The following is a 25107-nucleotide window of genomic DNA, read 5'->3' as shown; positions in this document are numbered from 1 at the left end:
GCCTGCACATCTCTGAAGGAGAGAGGGAGGGAGCTCGAGTCAGGGACCATCAGACTTTTTTTGTTTGTTAATGCAATTTAGTTAACATTCGTAGCCCCTGGGCAACATACTTCTCTGTTCCACCTGCCATTATGAATGCCTTAGTGTTAGATGTTTGTAGATGTGTTATAGACAGTGTTTGTGATTTATTTGTTATAGATAGATTTACCCTATAATATCCAGAAGACGGCGATCGTCCTCATCATCCATGACACCTGGGAGAGGAGAGGTGAGAGCAGAGAGAGGGATGAGGTGGGAGGAGGGCAGAGAGAGGGATGAGGTGGGAGGAGGGCAGAGAGAGGGATGAGGGCAGAGAGAGGGATGAGGTGGGAGGAGGGTGGGATGAGAACAGAGAGAGGGATGAGGTGGGATGAGAGCAGAGAGAGGGATGAAGTGAGAGGAGGGTGGGATGAGAACAGAGAGAGGGATGAGGTGGGATGAAGTGAGAGGAGGGTGGGATGAGAACAGAGAGAGGGATGAGGTGGGATGAAGTGAGAGGAGGGTGGGATGAGAACAGAGAGAGGGATGAGGTGGGATGAAGTGAGAGGAGGGTGGGATGAGAACAGAGAGAGGGATGAAGTGAGAGGAGGGTGGGATGAGAGCAGAGAGAGGGATGAAGTGGGACGAGGGTGGGATGAGAACAGAGAGAGGGATGAAGTGAGAGGAGGGTGGGATGAGAACAGAGAGAGGGATGAGGTGGGATGAGGGCAGAGAGAGGGATGAGGTGAGAGGAGGGTGGGATGAGAGCAGAGAGAGGGATGAGGTGGGATGAGGGCAGAGAGAGGGATGAGGTGGGAGGAGGGTGGGATGAGAGCAGAGAGAGGGATGAGGTGGGATGAGAGCAGAGAGAGGGATGAGGTGGGAGGAGGGTGGGATGAGAGCAGAGAGAGGGATGAGGTGGGAGGAGGGTGGGATGAGAGCAGAGAGAGGGATGAGGTGGGATGAGGGCAGAGAGAGGGATGAGGTGGGAGGAGGGTGGGATGAGAGCAGAGAGAGGGATGAGGTGGGATGAGAGCAGAGAGAGGGATGAGGTGGGATGAGAGCAGAGAGGGATGAGGTGGGAGGAGGGTGGGATGAGAGCAGAGAGAGGGATGAGGTGGGAGGAGGGTGGGATGAGAGCAGAGAGAGGGATGAGGTGGGAGGAGGGTGGGATGAGAGCAGAGAGAGGGATGAGGTGAGAGGAGGGTGGGATGAGAGCAGAGAGAGGGATGAGGTGGGATGAGGGCAGAGAGAGGGATGAGGTGGGAGGATGGTGGGATGAGAGCAGAGAGAGGGATGAGGTGAGAGGAGGGTGGGATGAGAGCAGAGAGAGGGATGAGGTGGGATGAGGGCAGAGAGAGGGATGAGGTGAGAGGAGGGTGGGATGAGAGCAGAGAGAGGGATGAGGTGGGATGAGGGCAGAGAGAGGGATGAGGTGGGAGGAGGGTGGGATGAGAGCAGAGAGAGGGATGAGGTGGGATGAGAGCAGAGAGAGGGATGAGGTGGGAGGAGGGTGGGATGAGAGCAGAGAGAGGGATGAGGTGGGAGGAGGGTGGGATGAGAGCAGAGAGAGGGATGAGGTGGGATGAGGGCAGAGAGAGGGATGAGGTGGGAGGAGGGTGGGATGAGAGCAGAGAGAGGGATGAGGTGGGATGAGAGCAGAGAGAGGGATGAGGTGGGATGAGAGCAGAGAGGGATGAGGTGGGAGGAGGGTGGGATGAGAGCAGAGAGAGGGATGAGGTGGGAGGAGGGTGGGATGAGAGCAGAGAGAGGGATGAGGTGGGAGGAGGGTGGGATGAGAGCAGAGAGAGGGATGAGGTGAGAGGAGGGTGGGATGAGAGCAGAGAGAGGGATGAGGTGGGATGAGGGCAGAGAGAGGGATGAGGTGGGAGGATGGTGGGATGAGAGCAGAGAGAGGGATGAGGTGAGAGGAGGGTGGGATGAGAGCAGAGAGAGGGATGAGGTGGGATGAGGGCAGAGAGAGGGATGAGGTGAGAGGAGGGTGGGATGAGAGCAGAGAGAGGGATGAGGTGGGATGAGGGCAGAGAGAGGGATGAGGTGGGAGGAGGGTGGGATGAGAGCAGAGAGAGGGATGAGGTGGGATGAGAGCAGAGAGAGGGATGAGGTGGGAGGAGGGTGGGATGAGAGCAGAGAGAGGGATGAGGTGGGAGGAGGGTGGGATGAGAGCAGAGAGAGGGATGAGGTGGGATGAGGGCAGAGAGAGGGATGAGGTGGGAGGAGGGTGGGATGAGAGCAGAGAGAGGGATGAAGTGACAAAAAATATGTGTAATGGGAGGAAGGATAAGTGGAAGGGGGAGATATTCTATTAGGATTTTAACTGTATACATTCTGTTACTATGCTAAAAATCTCAAATGCAATATAAGTGTTCTTATTTAAACCCCTCTTACTATTCTAGATTGCTGCAACAATTCTTATGAATGCTACTGAGCACTAAAGAGTTAAGGAAAGTAATGTAGAAACATAGGCAGTGGGCCAATACAGAGGAAGTGGTGTGTGGTGACAGTTTGTGAGGACTCAATAAAACACTCACAGCCTTCTGACAGCCAGCATGGAATCATTAATTAACCACCACCCTTTATTTTCTGTGCTGGAGTGGAGGGGGGCAGGGTGAGAGAGAGATGGGAGAAAGATGGGAGAGATACAGGAAAAGAGAGAGGTTAAGAGAACAGTATGTGCAGTGTTGCCCCTATCCCTCCACCTAGTATCCAGATTCCCTGAGAGTAATAATATATGGCATTTTAGCAGATGCTCTTATCCAAAGCGACTTACAGTCGTGTGCATACAACCCACTATTCTGGCGTTGCAAGCACCGTTCTCTAGCAATTGAGCTACAGCAGACCGCGATAAAGTGACGCTCCCGAACACTACCCTCCTCCTGCACATTGGTCGTCTCTCCTGTCACCTCCCATAGAATGAAGATGGCCATCGGTGTAAATAACTCCACCCTGTTCAATTTAAAGGTTGTTTGAGAGTTGAACGTTTAGAAAGCATTTGCTTTGTTTTATAGCCAACATTCCACAGAACTAACTCCTATGATGTTGACCTTCTATCATGGCGGAAGGGGACATAAAACAGTGAATAGCAATAGTATTGGGACTATTCTCAAGGCGAACCTGTTATTTGGTTCATTCATATAGCTGCAATGCAAGGGTTAAACAAGGTGGGGCTTTGAAAAATGGAATGCCAGTGTAGGGGGCCTAATATACTGTGATGTGTCCAATTGCAGCAACATGAATTTTTCTGACTTATTTGTATAATTCATTCGACGACATGTCGAATTACAAGTCTGATACGTTGTATCAAGTCCGTGATGTAGCCTCGTTTTCTCGTTTCAGTCTGTGCAAAAATGTAGCAAGTCTTTGAAACAAAATGGCGACTCCACCACCATCTTTGTTTGAGAAAGAATAGCCTGATGAGGTTCAAAAAGCAATGCGACAAAGTCTCAGCTACAATTTAGTAGTTCGATGTAGGGAATTGCATGACTATAGTTGATCCGAAAATCTAACTGGCCGTTTTGAAATTGTGAAACTAGTAGCATTTTCAATATCTGGTCTGCTAGCCTGTTTTTGTCCTTCACATGACATCTAGCTAGCTAGCATACGCAGATAAGCGTGGCACTTTATATGCAGCTTTCCACCCCCCAAAAAAGGAAACAAAATCAATACATTTTATTTCACAAATTAAACCGATACACGCATTCTTGGATGGTCCCTTCAAGTCTGTTGTTACCCTTTTAACGAATTTTAGTTGAAAAGAACCTGATGGCGTCGTAGTAAACGTTGGCTACTCGACTGGCTAACCTTAGCTAGCTTTATAATGTCCCTCTTCCCATTTCAACATTGGGGTTATTTTATGCCATAGCGGCAAGCTAGCACCACTAAAAATAAAATATATACGTGTCAAAAAACGTTAACTGTCCAAATGTACACGCAGTGTCAAAAAGGCCTGACAGTTGCCTTTGAAATATCGAAGATTTGACTAGTTAAAGTTGACAGAATGTGGGAAAACAAGCAGCTAGCCAAAACGTTGTCAGTTAGCTAGCTGGCCAATAAATGCAAAAAGAAACACAAAATATAGCATTTCCTCTCCCCCTCCTACACCTCGCCCAGTGGTCAGAGTAGGCGTATAAGAAGAAGAGATAGCTAAACCAGCTCATCCGAAGAATAGTCGAAACATTTTGTTCCAATTGAATTCCGACATCGCAATAACACCCTCCCAAATCTTAGCATTGTGCTGAGTCGAACCGCTAGCTAACAACGACAGTCGTGGCACAGCGCTCAACCTTTGGCGTGGTTTAGAAAGCCAGTTAATGTACAGCTTGCGATTTTATGTCCAAAAATAGACTGAATCGCATTCGAGCACAAAAAGCCTGTCCTCCCAGCCTCTAGCTGACGTGCTCGTTCTCTGTTGGGGTAGACGAGGGAGGCTACCATTTGACTTCTACAGTATTTAGCTCGTCTGCCAGCATGCAATGCAAAACGTCACATTTCTCTCGATTTGCTGAACAGACGTATTTCATTCGTGGAATTTACGAGAGCGCGGAGTCTTCTTCATCAAGCAGCTCTTCCGGCTACTTATTTGACCGCGGATTTTTTTTGGATGGTAAACTTCGGCCTGTTCTAGGTTAGCTCCGTTGTCGCCTATTTAGAATCGTCGGATAGAATTCGTTGACACGGCTAACAGACTAAACAGTGTCGAGACATCAATATTTATTTAGATTAGCATAACATAAAGACGACTGAAAGAAGGCAAACCATTACTCCTGTCTCACTCTTCTTGAAACCCAATATCTCCATTTGGCAACTTTTAATTTGCTCCCCCCTCCTCCTCCTCCTCCTCCTCCCTCCTCTCCCACTCATACATTTTTCTCACTGTCCCTGTTCTCTCAGATATATTTCTCTCCTCTCTCACTCTATTCCCCCCCAGAAGGAAGGGAGGAAGGAGGTTGTGTGTGTTTTTTCCTTGAAATTTTATCACAAAATTATAATACACTCAAAGGGAAACTCACCGTCATGAAAAAGCAGTGCCTTGTCAACGGGGTTTCCTCGCCATCACAGCACGGGTAGTCGGGGTAGTGCCGCTCCAGCAGAAGGCAGCAACATCAGAGCATTCTACAGATAGCATTGCAATATTCTATAGTACTCACATAGGACAACCAAATAGCCACTAAACTATAAATACTGAAAAACTATGTTCTACCGTTCATTGTTATTATTTTTTACTTTCATAACAGTTACATCATAATTCTCCCATATGAATAGGAAATTGTTTTACTGTAGACTTGGCTATTATGAACGGTAGGGGGCAGGTCACTAATAGATGCCACACCTTGATGTGGCTGATAAAGTAATTGAGGAGGATTGCCTGCACATTGTGACTATAAAGAGATCAAAACGAGGGCGTTATTCCACTCATATACCCTCCAGGGGCATATAGGAGGGCGGCAACAGATTTTATAAGTAATCCTATTCATCCTATTCATAGTGCTGCTCTGTACACCATGTTTCAGTCAGAGATTGGGGTCATCTACATATACTGTAATTCAATCTATTCTGGTGTACATTGTGTGAATTCATGTAGGCCTATTCTATTCCACATAATATAGACCCATTTCATATACTTGCATCAAACAGTTGCATGCATCAAACAGTTACAGCTGTCTACTTTGGAAGAGTGCAGTTATTCCTCCCTGCATAATAATACAAAGTTACTGTATATGAAAGTGAGGTGGGTGTGACATTGAGGAATCAATATACTCTTCTACATCTACTGTGAAGGTGACACATATACTATTTTACTATTCTGAGATTTGTCTTCTATTCGCCTAGATTAAAACCCAGGAATCCTTCCATTTGTTTTCGCAGTAAGGCAACATGGGAATCATTATAGATGGATATTTGTTATGGGCTGCAGAAACAATCATGTATGAACCTGTGTGGTCTGGCTGACACTAGCTCTCGTGGGCGTGGGGAGAACGTAGTCAACAGCGTTCCATAATCCACCAATTAAATGACAGTATAGTCACAAGAGGGGAGGGACTTATCCAATGAGAAGGCCGTTTGTTACGAAGCGACATCATCTCTTCCGCATTTGCCGGTACAAACAACATAAGCAAAAACATGGATGTGGAGAGTGGTATTTGTCAGCGAAACGGGGACTCTGGTCCTAGTGAGTTCGGCGTTAAGATCCCCGAGAGGATGCTGAAACGGGAACAGGATAGGCTCGAGGACGTGGAGAGAAAGAAAGAGGAGAAAAAGAGCCAGTCTGTCACGGAGGAGAAGAGTGGGTTCTTCACCGCGACGTTCGGCAGTGAAAGGGCGGCTATCGAGAAATTACTGGCTGGCTGCTCCGGGGCTACTGACCGCGCCCTTGCCACCCAAACCTTAGAGGAGGTGACTACTAAAGCACAACAGCTCCAGAAGTTTCTTAACGATAGCATGGTGTTTTTACCGCAGTACGAGCTGAGACAGGCACAGATGGCGCTCCAGAAACTACAGAACTCTCTTGCCGAGAAGAGAGACGAGATTATCCCCAAGAAGAAGTTCTCCTTTAGGTCGCGCGCAGCAAATGCACCCAAAGTAGATCCACCTGTCGCGAACCCAGCGCCACCTGTAACGCCTAAGGATTCTGGCCGAACTAAAGTGGACGGAGCCATAAGCCCCCCAGAGCAGTGCGGCTTCTCCCACTTTGAGTGCCAGGTAAAAGTCCCTAACATAACAAGTTTAATTAAGTCATTTCTCATGAGAATGTTTGTCTCTAGTCAATTGTGGTGTAGATTATACCATTTGCAGGTGTGTAGTTTAAATGTCTGATGACCACTTTTTGTTTTTGGCAGGTGCTGACCAAGTCAGGTGAGGAGATCAAACAACAGGATGTTCTCCTGACCCACCTGACCAATTGCAAGGTCAGACTCCTGGGCTCCCCCAGCACCGTCCACATCAAACACGTCCAGAACTGTGAGATCTTCTCAGGGCCGGTCTCCAGCTCTGTATTCGTGGACCACTGCACTGGCAGCACCCTCTCCTTCCCCTGTCAGCAGCTACGGACGCACCACACCACCGACACACAGGTCTATCTGCACGTCACCAGCCGCGCCATCATAGAAGACTGTCAAGGGGTGCGCTTCGCCCCTTTTGCCTGGTCCTACACAGGTCTGGACCAGGACTTTAAGGTGTCTGGTCTGGACCGGGACAGGAACAACTGGAACCAGGTGGATGATTTTAACTGGCTGGCCATAGGGACCCAATCACCTAACTGGTCTGTCATCCCAGAAGCTGAGAGAAGAACTGAATGGGACTCCTAGAGACATAAAGAAAGAAAGAAAGAAAGAGCCTTTCAGTCAAACAAATGAATAGTGTTTTCTTATTTTCTAGATTTTATGCAGTTGACTTCACAACAACAATCACTCAGCCCTGATGGTGACAAAGCCTTATGCTACTTTGCTTTTCATATGATTTAATGCTGATGGGTTATTTCATAATGTCCTGACAGGGTAATATTGTCATGTCGTTCATGCTGCCTGAAAGCTTTTTAATATTTACTCACAGGGAGAAAAGGTTTACACATTACTGATTTCTCACAACCCTACTCTGAGCAGTTCAATTAGAATGTTAACAACAGGTAATGTCACTAACACCGTTTGTTACACGTTCATTTAATCAGAAAGGACCACCTTAGTCCTTAGGAAAAAAATGCAGCACCTTAATATGTTTACAAACAGTCACTGTTCTCTCATCTGACGAAGTGGTCTTGGTGAGTGTTACTAAAAATGTAAATAAAGGGTTTGGGTGACACCAACTAATCTGTCAGTTTCTTATGTTTGTCTTTAATGGTGGGCAACGCCAGGGATGTGGGTTCGATTCCCACAGGGGGCCAGTATGAAAAATGTATGCACTCACTAACTGTAAGTCGCTCTGGGTAAGAGCGTCTGCTAAATGACTAAAATCTACATGAAATATTTTAATAAAACAGTTTGGAGCGGTTTCCTGGACGCATATTAAGCCTAGTCCTGGACTAAAAAGCAAGTTCAATAGGGACTCTCCATAATCTGTGTATGGGAAACTGCCCCTAACTGTTTCTTCCCCTTTCCACATCCTGTCACCACTCTTCCCATGAGAAAGCTAACATGTATTAGAGGTACTGCAGCAGTGACAGAGCTGATCTCTGCCCTCAGGTACTCTAATACCAGTATGCTCCTCTGGTTTCTCTCTGTCACAAGTTCTGCCAACTACTGAAGATGTCATATCAGGTCTGCCGGCCTGTTGTGCGTCCCTGTGCAGCTCACATGTACACCTGCCATCATGTAGTTAATTGAATGCACTGACACTCACATAACCACACACATCTACCTTCTCTTATGAAGTGTACACATCACAATCCTAGCTTTGCTGTGCAGTGAAGAGGCCCCCTTTAGAAGTTCGTTGTTGGTTCACCAAACTGCCATCAGCATTACACAGATAGTTCATTCAGTGCAGACACATAAACACCTACATAGCTAAATCTGCCTGCTTCCTTACTACAGCAGGGTATATTACAATGCAGGATCGATGAGTTAGCCAACTAAAATAACTTTCTTTTTTTTAGAAATATAAGCTTGAAATGGGCATGGTTTAATTGTCTTAACAGCCCAAAACACATCTCAGTTTAGCTTTCTTAATGAACCAGAAAATCAATAGTTATTTCTGGTTGTTGATCAAATGTATCTGTCTAACTCATTGATCCTGCTTTGTAGTAGACCCCTCTGGTGAGAGACTGCCAGGTTGTTGATGTTGGCTGCTGAATGCAGGTGGAGCTAAGTGGGTCATGGGGAGACTTGTAGGAGCAACTCTAAGGATCCATTCTTCCAGAGCCTGTCTGTGAGGTGCTTACAGGTTTTTTGGTTGGTTTTATTGAATCGTCTCAGTGACTCTACTGCAAAAAACCTGCCTCGTCTGAACCCAGGGACCCATGTCAACATCGCAGCACATCTTATTTACACCTCCCTGCTCTCCGTTAACCGTTAACCATTAACTGTCCTCGTTTCCGGCCCCCGGTGCATTCAATCGGGGCGACCATGACCATGTGAACGTTCAAACCAATTATGTATCCTGGCAGCAGTTTACGGCCAGGCTCATCTTCTGGAGAGGGATTTCTGTAAATGGGATCAGGCTGCTCACAGGGGATTAACATGACGCACCTCCCCTCCGCCTGGAATCTGGAGGATCTTCCTCAATCCTCCTCCAGCCAGTGAAAGGGACATCACAATTAGCCTCACCTGTTGATTTGGACATTTTTGGAGGGAAAGTTTGGGACCGAGGCAAGGGGGAAAACCGGGGAAAGTGCGATACTGTGTTCTGTCATCCGTCTGGGTGAGTTTAGTGAGTTTTCTTTTTCAGGGTCCTGCTGCTATGGGAGAGGAAAGGGCCGTGAAGTAATAACAGCACTCCTCTTTCCTTACCTCTGCTCCTTCTCTCTGGGATGGATTACAGATCATTGGCTGTGCTGACACCCCTGCCCTGCTGGACGAGCTGCAGGAGAGACTGAGAGACCGAGAGAACGTCTGAAACCACCTAACGGGGAATCAACAGCTGAAACCACCTAACGGGAACAGCTGAAATTCTCAGTAGTGTATTTTCCTTTTAGGAGTCTCCCTAAATTGCCACCATGGCACTAATGAAGGTCAAGTTTGACCTGAAGAAGCGGGTGAAACTAGCCCAGTTCCTATGGCTGATGTACTGGTTCTCAGTGATGGCAGGCGTGCTGGTCTTCAGCATGGGGCTGTTCTTTAAGATCGAGCTGCGTAAGCGCTCAGAGATGATGGACAACAACGAGAGCCACTTTGTCCCTAACTTACTAATCGGCGTGGGGCTGCTGGCCTGTGGGATCAATGCCATGGGAGGCAAGATCTGCTATGACTCCCTGGACCCCATCAAGTTCTCAAGGTGGAAGCCCATGCTCAAATCCTTCCTTGTCTCCTGTGTGGCTTTCAATTGTCTCCTGGTGCTGACGGCTCTGCTCTGCTTCCTAATGAGGATCCCTCTCCAGTTCACACTGGCTGAGGGCCTGAAGAACGCCCTGAAGTTCTACAAGGACACGGACACGCCGGGACACTGCTACATGAAGAGAACCCTGGACCAGATGCAGATGGAGTTCCGTTGCTGCGGCAACAACAACTTCAGGGACTGGTTCGAGATCCAGTGGGTCAGCAACCGCTACCTGGACTTTGGTGCCAAGGAAGTAAAAGAGTGAGTCATGATATTAGCAACAGATCTAGGATCAGTTCTAAAGCTAACCCAACCCTATCCCTATCCATTAGGTGGTTATCATGCAAAACTGACCTTAGATCAGTGTTAAACATAGTGATGTAAGTTTTATTTTAAATAAGATGCCTCTATCATAGGCCCACACCAACAAATGTTATGAATGGAGATTGCAGAGTTAGTTTATGGGGGGTTCACTGTTCTTAATGGGTGTTCAGTGTAAATGGATTGCAGGTGCGAGGAGGGGGAGGCTAAGGAAGATAAAGGGTCACTTTCTGTTATAAGGTTAAGGAGGGTTACAGGGTCAGTGGATTTGAGATTTTAGTGTTAGAGGTGGTGATGGTGGTGTGTGCATGTGGGTTTGTTTAAAGGGTTACTGAACAGTGTTGGGCTTATGGGAGGTGGGGGAAGGGGATTCAGTCATTAGTGTGCAGTAATAGCGATAATGGTGGGGGGGAAAGGGGTCAGCTTTCTGTGAGAGTTGAAGGGGAATGATGCAGGGGTCTGTTTTGCAGTGTGTCAGGTGTAAGGTGTGTTTGGATGCAGGTGTTTGAAGTGTTGGTTTTCAGTGTAAGTCATACCAAGTGTGTATTTGTGGTTGTCAAAGGGGGCAGTTTTCGTCATAAGTGGTGTAAGGTGTACATGCACCCACCCATGTGTTTGCGTGAATGTGTGTGTGTGTGTGATCCTGTGAGTTCTTAGTGGCTCCAGCCCTACTTTAATACACCTCATTCAGCAAATCGGTCCTGTCTAGAGTTGCCTATCCCTGGTCTGTGTCAGCGTTATCATGCATTTTCAGTATTCCCAACGGAGTGTTATTCTATGTCTGTGTTGTTGGGAATGACTGGAAATTATTCATATCCCTGTCACTCTCTCTCATCTCTGATCCCTTCAGACTATTCTTTGCATGACTCTGATTTAGAACTGCCCTACAACTGTCAATCACAGTTGAAACCCCACTGCCAGACCACCCAAAGGCCAAATGCACACTTCCTGCTACAGAATCAGAGAGATTACCGCTGTCACGGTCAGTCCAGTCAGTCTCACTTTATGGGGATAATCCCTATCTACTCAGACGATCAACAAACTGCTTGATTGATTACCTGTCAACTACAACTATGTTGACAAGCCACAACTAGGTTAACTAGCTACTACTGTATATCCAGCCATCGATTAGTTAGTATGCAGACTAATTCCATTTAGGCAATTCATCCTCATTCGAAGTAATGGATCAACCATCAATTTATGAATTTAATTTCAATACATCCTCTGAAATGCCCTCTCAGTGTAGGAGAGGAAAGTCACTCTGAGAGAGATCCTTCGTAAGTGGTGTGCATCTTGATCTTCCATAATCTTTGGTTGTCATTTCTGAGTCCGTGGCAGATAGATGTCTTTCCAATGAAGACGTGTGTCCAATGAGAGTTGCTGAATGTTTTTCTCATCTTCAGTGTGCTCATCTGTTTGTGTTGGAGACCGAGATTTAGTGAAAGTATCATCGCTCCTTCCCAATGTAAGCAGAGTACATTCTTCATTCTCAGTTGGCTCGTGCACCTTTGTTGGAAAGCATGTGACAGTAATCGTTTGCACTGTTTCTTCCCAAATCCAATGTGAGGAGAGCAGAGTATTCCCAGTAGAGAGGGGCTAATGCGGTTAATTCCATTCAAACAGCATGTGAGAGACTGATAGACCTTCATAATCCTCTCTTTACCAGGTACACTGTGAACTGATTTCAGCTCTGTCAGAAACAATGCAAGCACTGCAAACCCTCTATCATGGAAACTGCACGAAAAAGCAGTGTTAGGTTGTGTCAGGGTTGTGTCAGGTCTTTCAGCCTAATACTACCTTTCTAAATACCGATAGTTCACTAGGACTTCATCACGCTTACAGTACATTATGATGGATGGATGGATTGGGTAGTGCTTTTTATATATATTGACCCTAAAATCTGCCCTTTGCCCTCTGACCCCCAGTCGCTTAAGCAGTAATGAGAATGGGAAGTACTTGATGAATGGCTACCTCATAAGACCTTGAGCCTAACACACAACACACTGACCCTAAGCCATAACACCTTAACCTCTGCCCTTTGCCCTTTCACCCCCCAGTCGTATCGGCAGCAACGTGGATGGGAAGTACCTGATGGATGCCGTTCCATTCAGCTGCTGTAACCCCAGCTCCCCGCGGCCCTGCATCCAGTACCAGGTGACCAACAACACGGCCCACTACTCCTATGACCACCACACTGAGGACCTGAACATCTGGAAACGGGGCTGCCGCGACGCTCTGATTTCCTACTACGGCGGCATGATGAACACCATAGGAGCCCTGGTGCTGCTGGTCACTATTCTGGAGGTAAGAAAATATAGTCTGTAGAGCATCTACAGATGGACTATCCAAATGAAGTGGCACTAAATACTCCCTCTCACTCGCTTGTTAAAAGGCGTGGGGTGTTTTTTGTGATGAAGTTTGTCACTGAGAGTTGACAAAGATGCCCCAGATGCCTGGCTAGATCCAGAATTCCTGGCATAGTGTCCTCCTGTACTCTCAATGTTCATTTCCACACCTCCCTCCACCTCCCTCCACCACTTCCACCTACCTCCACCTCCCTCCACCTCCTCCCTCCACTTCCCTCACCTCCCCCACCACCTCCATCCACCTCCTCACCTCCCTCCACCTCCTCACTCCACCTCCCTCACCTACTCCACCTCCCTCCACTTCCCTCATCTCCCTCCACCTCCCCCCACCACCTCCACCTCCCTCACCTCCTCCACCTCCTCCCTCCACCTCCCTCACCTCCTCCACCTCCCTCCCCCACTTCCACCTCCTCCCTCCACTTCCCTCACCTCCCCCACCACCTCCATCCACCTCCTCACCTCCCTCCACCTCCTCGCTCCACCTCCCCCCACCACCTCCACTTGATTCAGGTGTGTTACTGCTTTTGGCAGGTGTCTTATTGCTTTTGTCAGGTGTGTTACTGCTTTCGGCAGGTGTGTTACTGCTTTCGACTGGCACTAGTCTGCAACCCCCACCGTCCTACGCAGCTAAATGGCGGCCCTTGAACATACGCTGTGTATTTCGTGGTGCAACGCTCTCTTTTCAGAATAAATTCACTTAAAAGGTATGAGAAAAGTGTTACTGTAAAATTGCAAAATTGGCATCTTTGCTGTTTTTTAGTATTTTATTGGTATTTGTAATACATGTATTAATACTGATGGAAAAGCTCTGTTCTAGAAAACTTGCAGTATTTAAAGAGGGCTGAACTTCCTGATTTAGCTTTGGTTTCAATTCACCTCACTAGGAAGCGCAACTGAGAGCGAGACTTGGATATTGGAGGCTTTGATGTGGGTGTCTCTGGTGTGTGTGTGTTCGAACATAGGAAGCGTTTGTACTTTCACTCTGCCAAAACAGTACACAGCTACATTCACTCACCCTTCCAGATAACTTGAAACAATCTGACCAGAGGTGTATACTATGATTTAAGCTAGATCTACTCAGGGTTTTAGTTATCGTTAATGCCGTCTTTGGCGTGCTTTTCAATGCACAAGCACTCTTTCCCCCACACCTATCAATAAAAGCAAAAGTTTCTGTGCAAAGTTTCAAATGCATTCTGTCATTACTAAATGTGTAACGTGATAGGTATTTTAACGTTACTTTTTTAAAAACTTTTTTATTATTATTAATAACATATTTAATCAATCATCTTCGTCAAATTAAAGGGATGATGACGCAATCTTTGCGAGAGGGAGGGAATCTGATTTCATTGGTCCTTAACTCGCAGCTCGGACACTTCATTCAGAATAGCGGGATGAAGGATTTGTTACCTGGCTGAAAGGTGAGCAACTTTCGTGGTACCAGTTATCTCGAGTTGAACTCAGTTGACCAAAGTTACTTCACTAACTCCTCAAACCATGTACAGGGCTCAGGTCTTGTGTCTGGAACTGTCAAAATTGTTTTGGCTTTGGATAGCTAGGCTAGTTAGGTACATCAATAAATTACACTATGTAAATGAGATAATATTTTCATGTTGCACATGTTTTTGTTGTCTCATTAAATGCTTTCAATATTTGTATATGAATTTCTACAATTTATAGTTGGTTTGAGGTTTTTAAGTCATTGAAATTTGGAGCTATTGACATTTATATTGTCCCGTGTACATTGTGTAATTTACTGATGGTCCCTAAAGAGTCCCATATGGATATCAAATATCAAACATTTCAAATTGACCATGGTCATTAGGATAGGGCCATGTGCAGCTGCACTCTGAATTGATAAATACTTGGGTGCTGTCAGCTGTGGGCAGGACCAACCCAAGGAAAACTGTTATGGTACCCTTCATTCTGTGACATTCCATTTTTTCCTAATTATCTTGCAAATCTCTGTTTTGGACGAGACTGACTCAATGACCAAATCTCTCCTATTTACACTTTGTAGTAGTCAATTATGACACGAGAATAAATGTTTCTGACTAATATGGATGCCACATAGGCCGTTTTCTACCAGAGAAGTTGTTTATTGCCTTCAGTTGCTCTTTAACTTGTCCTGAAAACATGGACTTGGACTCAATCTGCTGAAGCTTATCAGGGATAAAAACAACCGGAGAGATCTCCTACCTGGAATAGCCATGGTTACGCAACTGTCTCCATGGTTTTACCTTACCTATAGCTTTGTCAGAGGGGTCATGCTAGAAGGGATCCAGCTTTTGTCAAATTAATGTCAGATTTGACTTTTCGTAGCAGGTTTGGAGAATTAATGTAGCAGGTTAGGGGAATTAGGTTAAGGTTAGGAAAAGGGATCAAATGCCAAAAAATCTACTTTTGACAAAAGCTGGATCCCTTCTAGCCATGACCTGTCAGAGGTGGAGGGATGTCTTACGTTGGGGGAGGGACCAACTACATTTACATTTACATCATTTAGCAGACGCTCTTATCCAGAGCGACTTATAAATTGGTGCATTCAACTTATGATAGCCAGTGGGACAACCACTTTTATTTTTTATTTTTTTATTTTTTATGGGGGGGTGGGGAGGGGGAGGGGGGGTAGAAGGATTACTTTATACTATTCCAGGTATTCCTTAAAGAGGTAGGGTTTCAAGTGTCTCCGGAAGGTGGTCAGTGACTCCGCTGTCCTGGCGTCATGGGGGAGCTTGTTCCACCATTGGGGTGCCAGAGCAGCAAATAGCTTTGACTGGGCTGAGCGGGAACTGTGCTTCTGTAGAGGTAGGGGAGCTAGCAGGCCAGAGGTGGATGAACGCAGTGCCCTCGTTTGGGTGTAGGGTCTGATCAGAGCCTGAAGGTAAGGAGGTGCCGTTCCCCTCACAGCTCCGTAGGCAAGCACCATGGTCTTGTAGTAGATGCGTGGAGTGTGCGGAGGAGCGGGGTGACATGAGAGAACTTGGGAAGGTCGAACACCAGACGGGCTGCAGCGTTCTGGATAAGTTGTAGGGGTTTAATGGCACAGGCAGGGAGCCCAGCCAACAGCGAGTTGCAGTAATCCAGACGGGAGATGACAAGTGCCTGGATTAGGACCTGTGCCGCTTTCTGTGTGAGGTAGGGTCGTACTCTGCGAATGTTGTAGAGCATGAACCTGCAGGATCGGGTCACCGCTTTGATGTTAGCAGAGAACGACAGGGTGTTGTCCAGGGTCACGCCAAGGTTCTTTGCACTCTGGGAGGAGGACACAATGGAGTTGTCAACCGTGATGGTGAGATCATGGAGCGGGCAGTCCTTCCCCGAGAGGAAGAGCAGCTCCGTCTTGCCGAGATTCAGCTTGAGGTGGTGACCCGACATCCACACTGATATGTCTGCCAGACATGCAGAGATGCGATTCGCCACCTGGTTATCAGAAGGGGGAAAGGAGAAAATTAATTGTGTGTCGTCTGCGTAGCAATGATAGGAGAGCCCATGTGAGGATATGACAGAGCCAAGTGACTTGGTGTATAGAGAGAATAGGAGAGGGCCTAGAACTGAGCCCTGGGGGACACCAGTGGTGAGAGCACGTTATGCGGAGACAGATTCTCGCCACGCCACCTGGTAGGAGCGACCTGTCAGGTAGGACACAATCCAAGAGTGAGCAGCGCCGGAGATGCCCAACTCGGAGAGGAGGATCTGATGGTTCACAGTATCAAAGGCAGCGGATAGGTCTAGAAGGATAAGAGCAGAGGAGAGAGAGTTAGCTTTAGCAGTGCGGAGAGCCTCCGTGACACAGAGAAGAGCAGTCTCAGTTGAATGACCAGTCTTGAAACCTGACTGGTTTGGATCAAGAAGGTAATTCTGAGAGAGATAGCAGGAGAGTTGGCTAGAGACGGCACGCTCAAGAGTTTTGGAGAGAAAAGAAAGAAGGGATACTGGTCTGTAGTTGTTGACATTGGAGGGATCGAGTGTAGGTTTTTTGAGGAGGGGTGCAACTCTCGCTCTCTTGAAGATGGAAGGGACATGGCCAGCGGTCAAGGATGAGTTGATGAGCGAGGTGAGGTAAGGGAGAAGGTCTCCGGAAATGGTCTGGAGAAGAGAGGAGGGGATAGGGTCAAGCGGGCAGGTTGTTGGGCGGCCGGCCATCACAAGTCGCAAGATTTCATCTGGAGAGAGAGGGGAGAAAGAAGTCAAAGCATAGGGTAGGGCAGTGTGAGCAGGACCAGCGGTGTCATTTGACTTAATAAATGAGGATTGGATGTCGTCAACCTTCTTTTCAAAATGGTTGACAAAGTCATCCACAGACAGGGAGGAGGGAGGGGGAGGAGGAGGATTCAGCAGGGAGGAGAGGGTGGCAAAGAGCTTCCTAGGGTTAGAGGCAGAGGCTTGAAATTTAGAGTGCTAGAAAGTGGCTTTGGCAGCGGAAACAGAGGAAGAGAATTTAGAGAGGAGGGAGTGAAAAGATGACAGGTCCGCAGGGAGTCTAGTTTTCCTCCATTTCCGCTCGGCTGCCCGGAGCCCTCTTCTGTGAGCTTGCAATGAGTCGTCAAGCCACGGAGCAGGAAGGGAGGACCGAGCCGGCCGGGAGGATAGGGGACGTAGAGAGTCAAAAGATGCAGAAAGGGAGGAGAGGAGGGTTGAGGAGGCAGAATCAGGAGATCGGAAGGAGAAGGATTTAGCAGAGGGAAGAGATGATAGGATGGAAGAGGAGAGAGTAGCGGGAGAGAGAGAGCGAAGGTTGCGACGGCACATTACCATCTGAGTAGGGGCAGAGTGAGTAGTGTTGGAGGAGAGCGAGAGAGAAAAGGATACAAAGTAGTGGTCGGAGACTTGGAGGGGAGTTGCAGTGAGATTAGTAGAAGAACAGCATCTAGTAAAGATGAGGTCAAGCGTATTGCCTGCCTTGTGAGTAGGGGGGGATGGTGAGAGGGAGAGGTCAAAAGAGGAAAGGAGTGGAAAGAAGGAGGCAGAGAGAAATGAGTCAAAGGCAGACGTAGGGAGGTTAAAGTCACCCAGAATTGTAAGGGGTGAGCCATCCTCAGGAAATGAACTTATCAAGGCGTCAAGCTCATTGATGAACTCTCCAAGGGAACCTGGAGGGCGATAAATGACAAGGATGTTAAGCTTGAATGGGCTAGTGACTGTGACAGCATGGAATTCAAATGAGGAGATAGACAGATGGGTCAGGGGAAAAAGAGAGCATGTCCACTTGGGAGAGATGAGGATTCATGTGCCACCGCCGCGCTGACCAGATGCTCTCGGGGTATGCGAGAACACATGGTTAGATGAGGAAAGAGCAGTAGGAGTAGAAATCAGACTCTAGATCTAATGCTGGCGGTTATAAGATGACCAATCAAAAACACAGATAGTTTGGAGTGATACCGGAAGAAGAAACAAAAAAATGGAGGAGTTTGCAACGGCCGTATGGCTTTGAAGAGGAATCATGGAACAAGAACAGGAATATTGGGACAGGGACACATAAAGGGGGATTTCTGAGGCGTAAAAAGAGGAAGAGGAGGTGGAAGAGAATAAGGAAAGCAGAGGTTGGATTTGAATCTGAGGAAGATGGTGATAAAAATGGAGATGGGGTGTCGAAGAAGATTGGTGTCAAGTGCAAAAAGAGTGAGCCGTGTTCCAGTCCGAGTTCTGGAGGAGAAATTGAAGTAAATGAGGGTAGGTTGGTGGAAGGTGTCGTGAAGCTCTTGGAATCTGAGCTTGGCATCGTTGGACATGATAAAAAAATAATCTGGTCCAATAGGAGTGACATTTTTGGAGAAAGTGGACCCTTGTCTTTTGGCGGATCCATTTGTGGTTTCAGGGTGGGAATCAGTGAAGGTAACCTGTAGTGGACTTGTGATATTTGTTTGTGTTTCTTCTGACCAGAGGGAGCAGGCGCTCCGTGTCACGTAATTTGGGTCAAGATCTGTTTCGTGCTTTGCTATCAGGAACAGGATCACCATTGAAAGGAGTGATTTCTGGGGTAGCGTTAAGTGTGGAGGTGGAGCAATTGAAGTTGAAAATTCCTGGTGTTTGTGATGCCCGCTGTTTGGTGCGACGCAGACCTGATGGGGAGTGTGGTGAAACAGAGGAGTCATTGTCTGTCCTTTTGAGTCAGTCTCTACTGACAAAGTCATGTTATCAGTTATCCTGTTAGAGCTTTAATGCTTTAGGTGCAACGTTTATGGTCATGTCACCGCAGTGTGTAGGAGGGAGATTCTGAGATGTGGGAAGTGTGCAGGAGGGCATGGGACAGAGGGATGTGTAGTTTTGGTGGATAAAGTTGTGTGTGTCAACTGTAGGGGTGCTCATGTTGCTGGGGTTCGGAAGTGTCCGGTGTGAGAGAGGCAGGTTGAGGTGGCCAGAGTCAGAGTAGTGCAGAAGGTGTCATATACTGAGGCAGTGAAGAAAGTAGAGGAGGATGGGTCAATGGTGAGGGGTCTTGAGAGGATCCCTGTGAGTAGTAGTTTGTGTCAGAGGGTGTTTCGGGCTTCAGTAAGGCTGGCTTCTTAGCGTTCATAGCAATGGTTATCAACTCTACCGCAGAAGTGGAATGTAAATCACAGAAAATAGATGTTGTGGTGGCAGCTGCAGAGAAGTATTTGGGCATACGAGATTTGACTTCAGAAGAGTTACAGGGTGTGTTGAGTGGTGGTGTCCAGTCCTCCCAGGCCTTCGGCATGGTGCAGGAGCAAATAGGGTCAAAGTAGTGGAATGGGGTATGTGTCTTTTATTCGGTCCTGTAGGCCTACACAGATGCTACTACATTAGCCGGTGTAGCGAACTTATGATTGCTGTTGCCTGTTCCCTGTCAGTGTGATTCTCTGTTTTTAGCTAACTCTTTGCTTCAGACGGGTTTGATGCGTTGACTTGGAACATAAGCAAAGCTATATTTCAGTTGCTGAATGTTAATTGGTGTGCTCCGTTAGACGCGTCAGCCTGCGCTAACAGCTATAGCTATCTCTTTCAGTGTCTACCCCTGTAGGTTGGTTAATGTGGGATAAGGTTTAGTTATGGTGGGTTTTCACTTCCAGTACATGAGCATGTCGCTGAAGCTAGCTTCTACCTCAGGCCAGGTGTAGCTCTTCACCCAAGCCATATATACTGTAGCTCTACACCCAGGCTAGCTGTAAGTCTTAGCCCAGGCTAGCTGTAACTAATACATGTCTCTCTCCATACCCTGTAGGTTATTGTGACGATCGGCCTACAGTACGTGAACACCTCCCTGTCCAACCTGGCCAACCCAGAGGACCCAGAAAGTGAGAGTGAAGGCTGGATCCTGGAGAAGACGGTGAAGGAGACATTTACTGATATTATGGACAAGATGAAAGCCATGAGCAAGGGTAATGTAGTGGACGAGGCCGGAGTGGATGGTGTCGCCACGGTGAGCTGAACAAGACACGTTGACACAAATTGAGACCACTCCCACCGAAGGGAAGAAAGGCAGATTGACCACCTCCTTTGCATTTATTACACAAAATACACACATGATACACACATAATTCACACATATTACACACATAATGCACACATAATACACACAAAATACACACATAATACACACATACATGCACAACACACACAATTCTGTCCATCTGAAGGGAAAACTGAAATGGACACAAATGGACTCTTTAGTACATGTCAGCACTTACGACATTTTGAATGTACGAATGCATGAATGTATGTATAAGTTACATTATAACCAATTTCCAATATGCCCTCCCCCAATCCAATACACACAGACTCAAACACAATACACACTTTTTCTAACACTCATACTTTTTCCACACACACACACACACACACACACAGACTTCCTCCAACCCCAACTTTGCTACTCTGCTTCAGTTCCCGTTTGATGGGAGGCTTTCTCTGTGTGTTTTCTTACATTCTGCATAATTCTGCTCAATTTCATATTTTATAACTTTATTTTTATCCCATTATTAATCAAACGAGGGTGAGAAACAAAACACCCCCCACTGTCATGTCAGATGTTTTGCATTGTACTGAGAACATTTATGTTTCCTATGTAATTTTAACAGGTTAAGAGTAAGGTCAGGGAAGCAGGTATGTTATGTTTTAAGGATGGTGTGGGGCTGGTGGTTGTGATGCAACCCGCTCCCCCTCCCAGAGAGGAGGTTAAAGTGGAAAGGTTAAAGGTTAATTCATAGCCCAAGGAAGAGTGAGTTTTATATATATTTTTGATCCACCTGTAGTGCACTTTTCTTATTAAATAATTCATAGCAAATTCCAAAGAAAAGGACTGTAACACCCCAGACATCACCTCTTTAAAATCCTTCATTTCTTACTGTTAATTTGAGAGATGGAGGGGGGCTGGAGACTCCTGGGCTGGAAGAGGTGGAACCATTTTACACTAACCCAATGTTGTTGAAGTTTGGGGGGAGGGCTGGAGACTCCTGGGCTGGAAGAGGTGGAACCATTTTACACTAACCCAATGTTGTTGAAGTTTGGGGGGAGGGCTGGAGACTCCTGGGCTGGAAGAGGTGGAACCATTTTACACTAACCCGATGTTGTTGAAGTTTGGGGGGGAGGGGCTAAAGGAGACGTGGCGGGGGTGAACCAGGGGTGACCCCAAAGTTGAGGAGGACATTTGAGATTGGCAGCTAAACCCCTGACCTCTGACCCCTGAACTCTGACCCCAGCCCCCTGCTCTGTGAGGTCACTCAGCAGGTCCAATCAGCATTCTCTTATTGGACTATCAAGAGCTACGGTATATACCAACACATTTACAGACCAACGCCCAGGCTACTGTTGTCTTTGTAAATAGTCTAGTATTGATACATTACTTTTTTAAACAATGTAATTCATCTAAATTATTTTATTTACTGTAAAGAAAATGTTTTGCCATGAGAAATCCATCTGTTTTTATTTTCTGTATGTTGTGTAGAAAGATGATGAGGCCATTGTGTAAATTAAAATGTTAATAAAGGAAGCTAGCCCTGTGAAGTAGAGTTGGACATATTGGTTTTGTGTTGTTTCTATTTAAGACTGATCAAAGATCAAACGGCAATGCCTTCTGGGAACTCAGCGGGGTGCCTGATTTAGCCAATTGGATCAGGGTAATCATCAGATTATCGCATTCACATGGACACAGGACAACCCTGCACATGGAGACTGAAGGACAAGGGTGTGTGTGTGTGCATGTGTGTTCTGTGACTTTAGATGTAAAAAAAAAAAATCACAACTTCATATCTCCAACGTTCTATGTGTTTCTAGTTGTTAAGCGAACAAAGTATCCGCCATTAACTACATTACCAATTCCAATGTCGTCATTCAAGCACCTTTGCAAGACTTCCTTGATAAATATACTAATTTAATTGTGACATTTATTGTCTAATTGTCAATGACATTATGTGATTGTCTGTGTCCAGTGGTAAGCAGTAAATCCTATAAATCAGACAACGCCAGTCATTCATCTGAGCATCCAATGACCAACAGAGATACAACAACGTTATTCACCTATAGGCGATCATCACATATTTTGTCAAGTAAGTCGCCAACCAACTCCATAGGGCCAAATTCTGTTTCACTTAGGCTGCGCTTACACAGGCAGCCCAATTCTGATATTTGTTCAACTAATTGGTCTTTTGACCAATCACATCAGATCTTTTTCAGTTTAGTGGAAAAAAATATCAGATTTGGGTTTCCTGTCTAAATGCAGCCTTGGCCGTAATATTTATAATCGGCATATTAAGTCAGAGGGGAGACCTATAGAGAGCAGAACAGCAGTAGTTGTTATTATGGTAATGTAAGGACCAGGTATAATGAGGTAGCTAGCTAGTGCGTGGGGGCCTGAGGGGTAGTTAGCAAGTGTGTGGGGTAGTTAGCTAGTGAGTTGGGGCCTGAGGGGTAGTTAGTGGGTGTGTGGGGTAGTTAGCTAGTGAGTGGGGGCCTGAGGGGTAGTTAGTGGGTGTGTGGGGTAGTTAGCTAGTGCGTGGGGGCCTGAGGGGTAGTTAGCGGGTGTGTGGGGTAGTTAGCTAGTGAGTGGGGGCCTGAGGGGTAGTTAGCGGGTGTGTGGGGTAGTTAGCTAGTGAGTGGGGGCTTAAGGGGTAGTTAGTGGGTGTGTGGGGTAGTTAGCTAGTGAGTGGGGGCCTGAGGGGTAGTTAGCGGGTGTGTGGGTTAGTTAGCTAGTGAGTTGGGGCCTGAGGGGTAGTTAGCGGGTGTGTGGGGTAGTTAGCTAGTGAGTGGGGGCCTGAGGGATAGTTAGTGGGTGTGTGGGGTAGTTAGCTTGTGAGTTGGGGCCTGAGGGGTAGTTAGCGGGTGTGTGGGGTAGTTAGCTAGTTAGTGGGGGCCTGATGGATAGTTAGTGGGTGTGTGGGGTAGTTAGCTTGTGAGTTGGGGCCTGAGGGGTAGTTAGTGGGTGTGTGGGGTAGTTAGCTAGTGAGTTGGGGCCTGAGGGGTAGTTAGCAGGTGTGTGGGGTAGTTAGCTAGTGAGTGGGGGCCTGAGGGATAGTTAGTGGGTGTGTGGGGTAGTTAGCTAGTGAGTGGGGGCCTGAGGGATAGTTAGTGGGTGTGTGGGGTAGTTAGCTAGTGCGTGGGGGCCTGAGGGATAGTTAGTGGGTGTGTGGGGTAGTTAGCTAGTGAGTGGGGGCCTGAGGGGTAGTTAGTGGGTGTGTGGGGTAGTTAGCTAGTGAGTGGGGGCCTGAGGGGTAGTTAGCAGGTGTGTGGGGTAGTTAGCTAGTGAGTGGGGGCCTGAGGGGTAGTTAGTGGGTGTGTGGGGTAGCTGCAGGCAGCGGTAAAGAGGCCAACAGTAGGTGGTATTGTGGTTAACCAGCAGGTCTGACCAGATAAGAGGCCTAAAGAGGCTTTGGATTAGCATCATAAGACAGCCTTGAGAACAACTATACAGCCCTGGAATTACGTCACTAAGTGGGGATGCTATGAGCTGAATCAGGGGAAAGTGGTACCCGCTAAGCAAGCAGCATGACGTCTATTACAATACCTTCTGTTTACCACAGAGAGTGTTAGATTCTATCTGTTCTCTTCTACCTTTCCTAGCTGGCAAAGTACCAGGATGTTGTTTTGAAGTTATGAACCTCAATTTAGATAACTGAATTTTAAAACTTAATCTGAATGCATCTGAGAAATTGAATATATTAAACTTTGGTCAACTTGCCCACCACCTCAAGCTCAACCTTGACAAGACAGAGCTGCTCTTCCTCCCAGGCAAGGGCTTCCCGCTCCAAGACCTCTCCATCACAGTTGATAACTCCACAGTGTCCCCATCCCAGTGTGCAAAGAACCTTGGCATGACCCTGGACAATACCCTGTCGTTCTCTGCAAACATCAAAGCAGTGACTGGCTCTTGCAGGTTCATGCTCTACAACCCTCAAACTCAACTCTGGACCTCAAAGCCAGTTCCACTGCTTTTTGTCATTGTTCCCCTTTTAATCAGGGACTGATTTAGACCTGGGACACCAGGTGGATGCAATTCATTATCAGGTAGAACAGAAAACCAGCAGGCCACCTCTGGTCTCTTGAACCTCCCACCCCTACGGGAGGGCAGCTCCCGCTCAGCCCAGTCCAAGCTCTTCTCTGTCCTGGCACCCCAATGGTGTAACCAGCTTCCCCCTGATGCTAGGACAGCAGAGTCCCTGCCCATCTTCTGAAAACATCTGAAACCCTACCTCTTTAAAGAGTATCTTAAATAATCCCACAGCCTCTCCCCTTCGCACCCCCTCCTCACCCCTTTCCCCCCTTTATTGAGTAAAAATCTATGTGTGGTTGTCCCACCTAGCTATTTTAAGATGAATGCACTAACTGTAAGTCGTTCTGGATAAGAGCGTCTGCTAAATGACTAAAATGTAAATGAATTCAATTGAAATTTAATGTAAAAACTGTATGCAATATTCATAAGATTCAGTTTAAAATCATGTTTTTTAAAAATACAATATGTGAATTAAATGGTTAAATAGCGGAGGCGCATAAAGATGCACTTACCACAAATTCCTCATTTTGCTAAGTTCGCCCTATTGAACATTGCTCTCCATCACTATATTTTTGTATGGTCTTTAGCACAGTATACATGCTTCAAGATGCTGGCAAGTTGAAAAACCAAAATGGTAGATTGTGCTGATTTATTGGCACATTGAACCATGTCGCATGCCGTAGTTTAAAAAACTCAGTGGATAGTGCTAAAACAATGACGTCATGTCTAAAATCTTCATGCACGTTCACCATTCGTGTGTTACAAATGCAAAATTATGGAATTTAATGAAATCGCTCCATAATGGATCAGGTGGCTTTAGGGTCAGTAGAAGGGTAGGTATGAAAGCTTTATAGTAGGTCTATGTGTACAGTCAGTATCTCTCAGGGGGTTAAACCTTCATGGAGTGAACTACAGTGGAAGTGGACGGGCTGCTGAAATTCCCCGGGCCAGTAAAATGGAGATGCTGGAATCTACAGG

General features: G+C 46.8%; 3 protein-coding genes across 3 annotated transcripts in view; 2 read left to right on the top strand and 1 right to left on the bottom strand.

The window, feature by feature from the left end:
- Nucleotides 1-5092, bottom strand: part of LOC311134287 (BRD4-interacting chromatin-remodeling complex-associated protein-like) — a gene marked incomplete at its 3' end in the record, with an annotated part of 9852 nt that extends 4760 nt beyond the window's left edge. Inside the window, exons 1-4 of the mRNA XM_084167921.1 lie at nucleotides 5049-5092; nucleotides 2571-2627; nucleotides 209-254; nucleotides 1-12 (exon numbers count right to left, since the gene is read on the bottom strand). The exon at nucleotides 1-12 is cut by the window's left edge and continues 37 nt beyond it. Coding sequence (XP_084024047.1) covers nucleotides 1-12; nucleotides 209-254; nucleotides 2571-2598 — 86 coding nt within the window. The 5' untranslated portion in view covers nucleotides 2599-2627; nucleotides 5049-5092. The remainder of the gene's footprint in view (nucleotides 13-208; nucleotides 255-2570; nucleotides 2628-5048) is intronic.
- A 989-nt stretch (nucleotides 5093-6081) lies between these two features.
- Nucleotides 6082-7847, top strand: LOC311106719 (tubulin-specific chaperone C-like). The gene is made up of 2 exons (XM_084149123.1): nucleotides 6082-6738; nucleotides 6876-7847. The coding sequence occupies exons 1-2, from the start codon at nucleotides 6160-6162 to the stop codon at nucleotides 7341-7343; spliced, it is 1047 nt and encodes a 348-aa protein (XP_084005249.1). The 5' UTR covers nucleotides 6082-6159; the 3' UTR covers nucleotides 7344-7847.
- A 1835-nt stretch (nucleotides 7848-9682) lies between these two features.
- On the top strand, nucleotides 9683-20073 carry LOC311147071 (peripherin-2-like; the record flags this gene model as incomplete). Its single annotated transcript, XM_084183689.1, has 3 exons — nucleotides 9683-10263; nucleotides 12381-12627; nucleotides 19867-20073. 3 exons carry the CDS (start codon nucleotides 9683-9685, stop codon nucleotides 20071-20073), a joined length of 1035 nt encoding a protein of 344 aa, XP_084039815.1.
- Between the last annotated feature and the right edge of the window lie 5034 nt (nucleotides 20074-25107).

This window comes from Coregonus lavaretus (genome assembly GCF_964263955.1).
Source record: "Coregonus lavaretus genome assembly, chromosome: 1".
NCBI classification, from domain to species: Eukaryota; Metazoa; Chordata; class Actinopteri; order Salmoniformes; family Salmonidae; genus Coregonus; species Coregonus lavaretus.
This window is presented reverse-complemented; position numbering and strand designations above follow the sequence as displayed.

What these genes read in the sequence shown, in the direction of transcription:
- LOC311106719 (XM_084149123.1), top strand. Translation starts at nt 6,160, where the DNA reads ATGGATGTGGAGAGTGGTATTTGTCAGCGAAACGGGGACTCTGGTCCT. An exon ending in TCTCCCACTTTGAGTGCCAG is followed by an intron (nt 6,739 to 6,875) that starts GTAAAAGTCCCT and finishes TGTTTTTGGCAG; the next exon opens with GTGCTGACCAAGTCAGGTGA.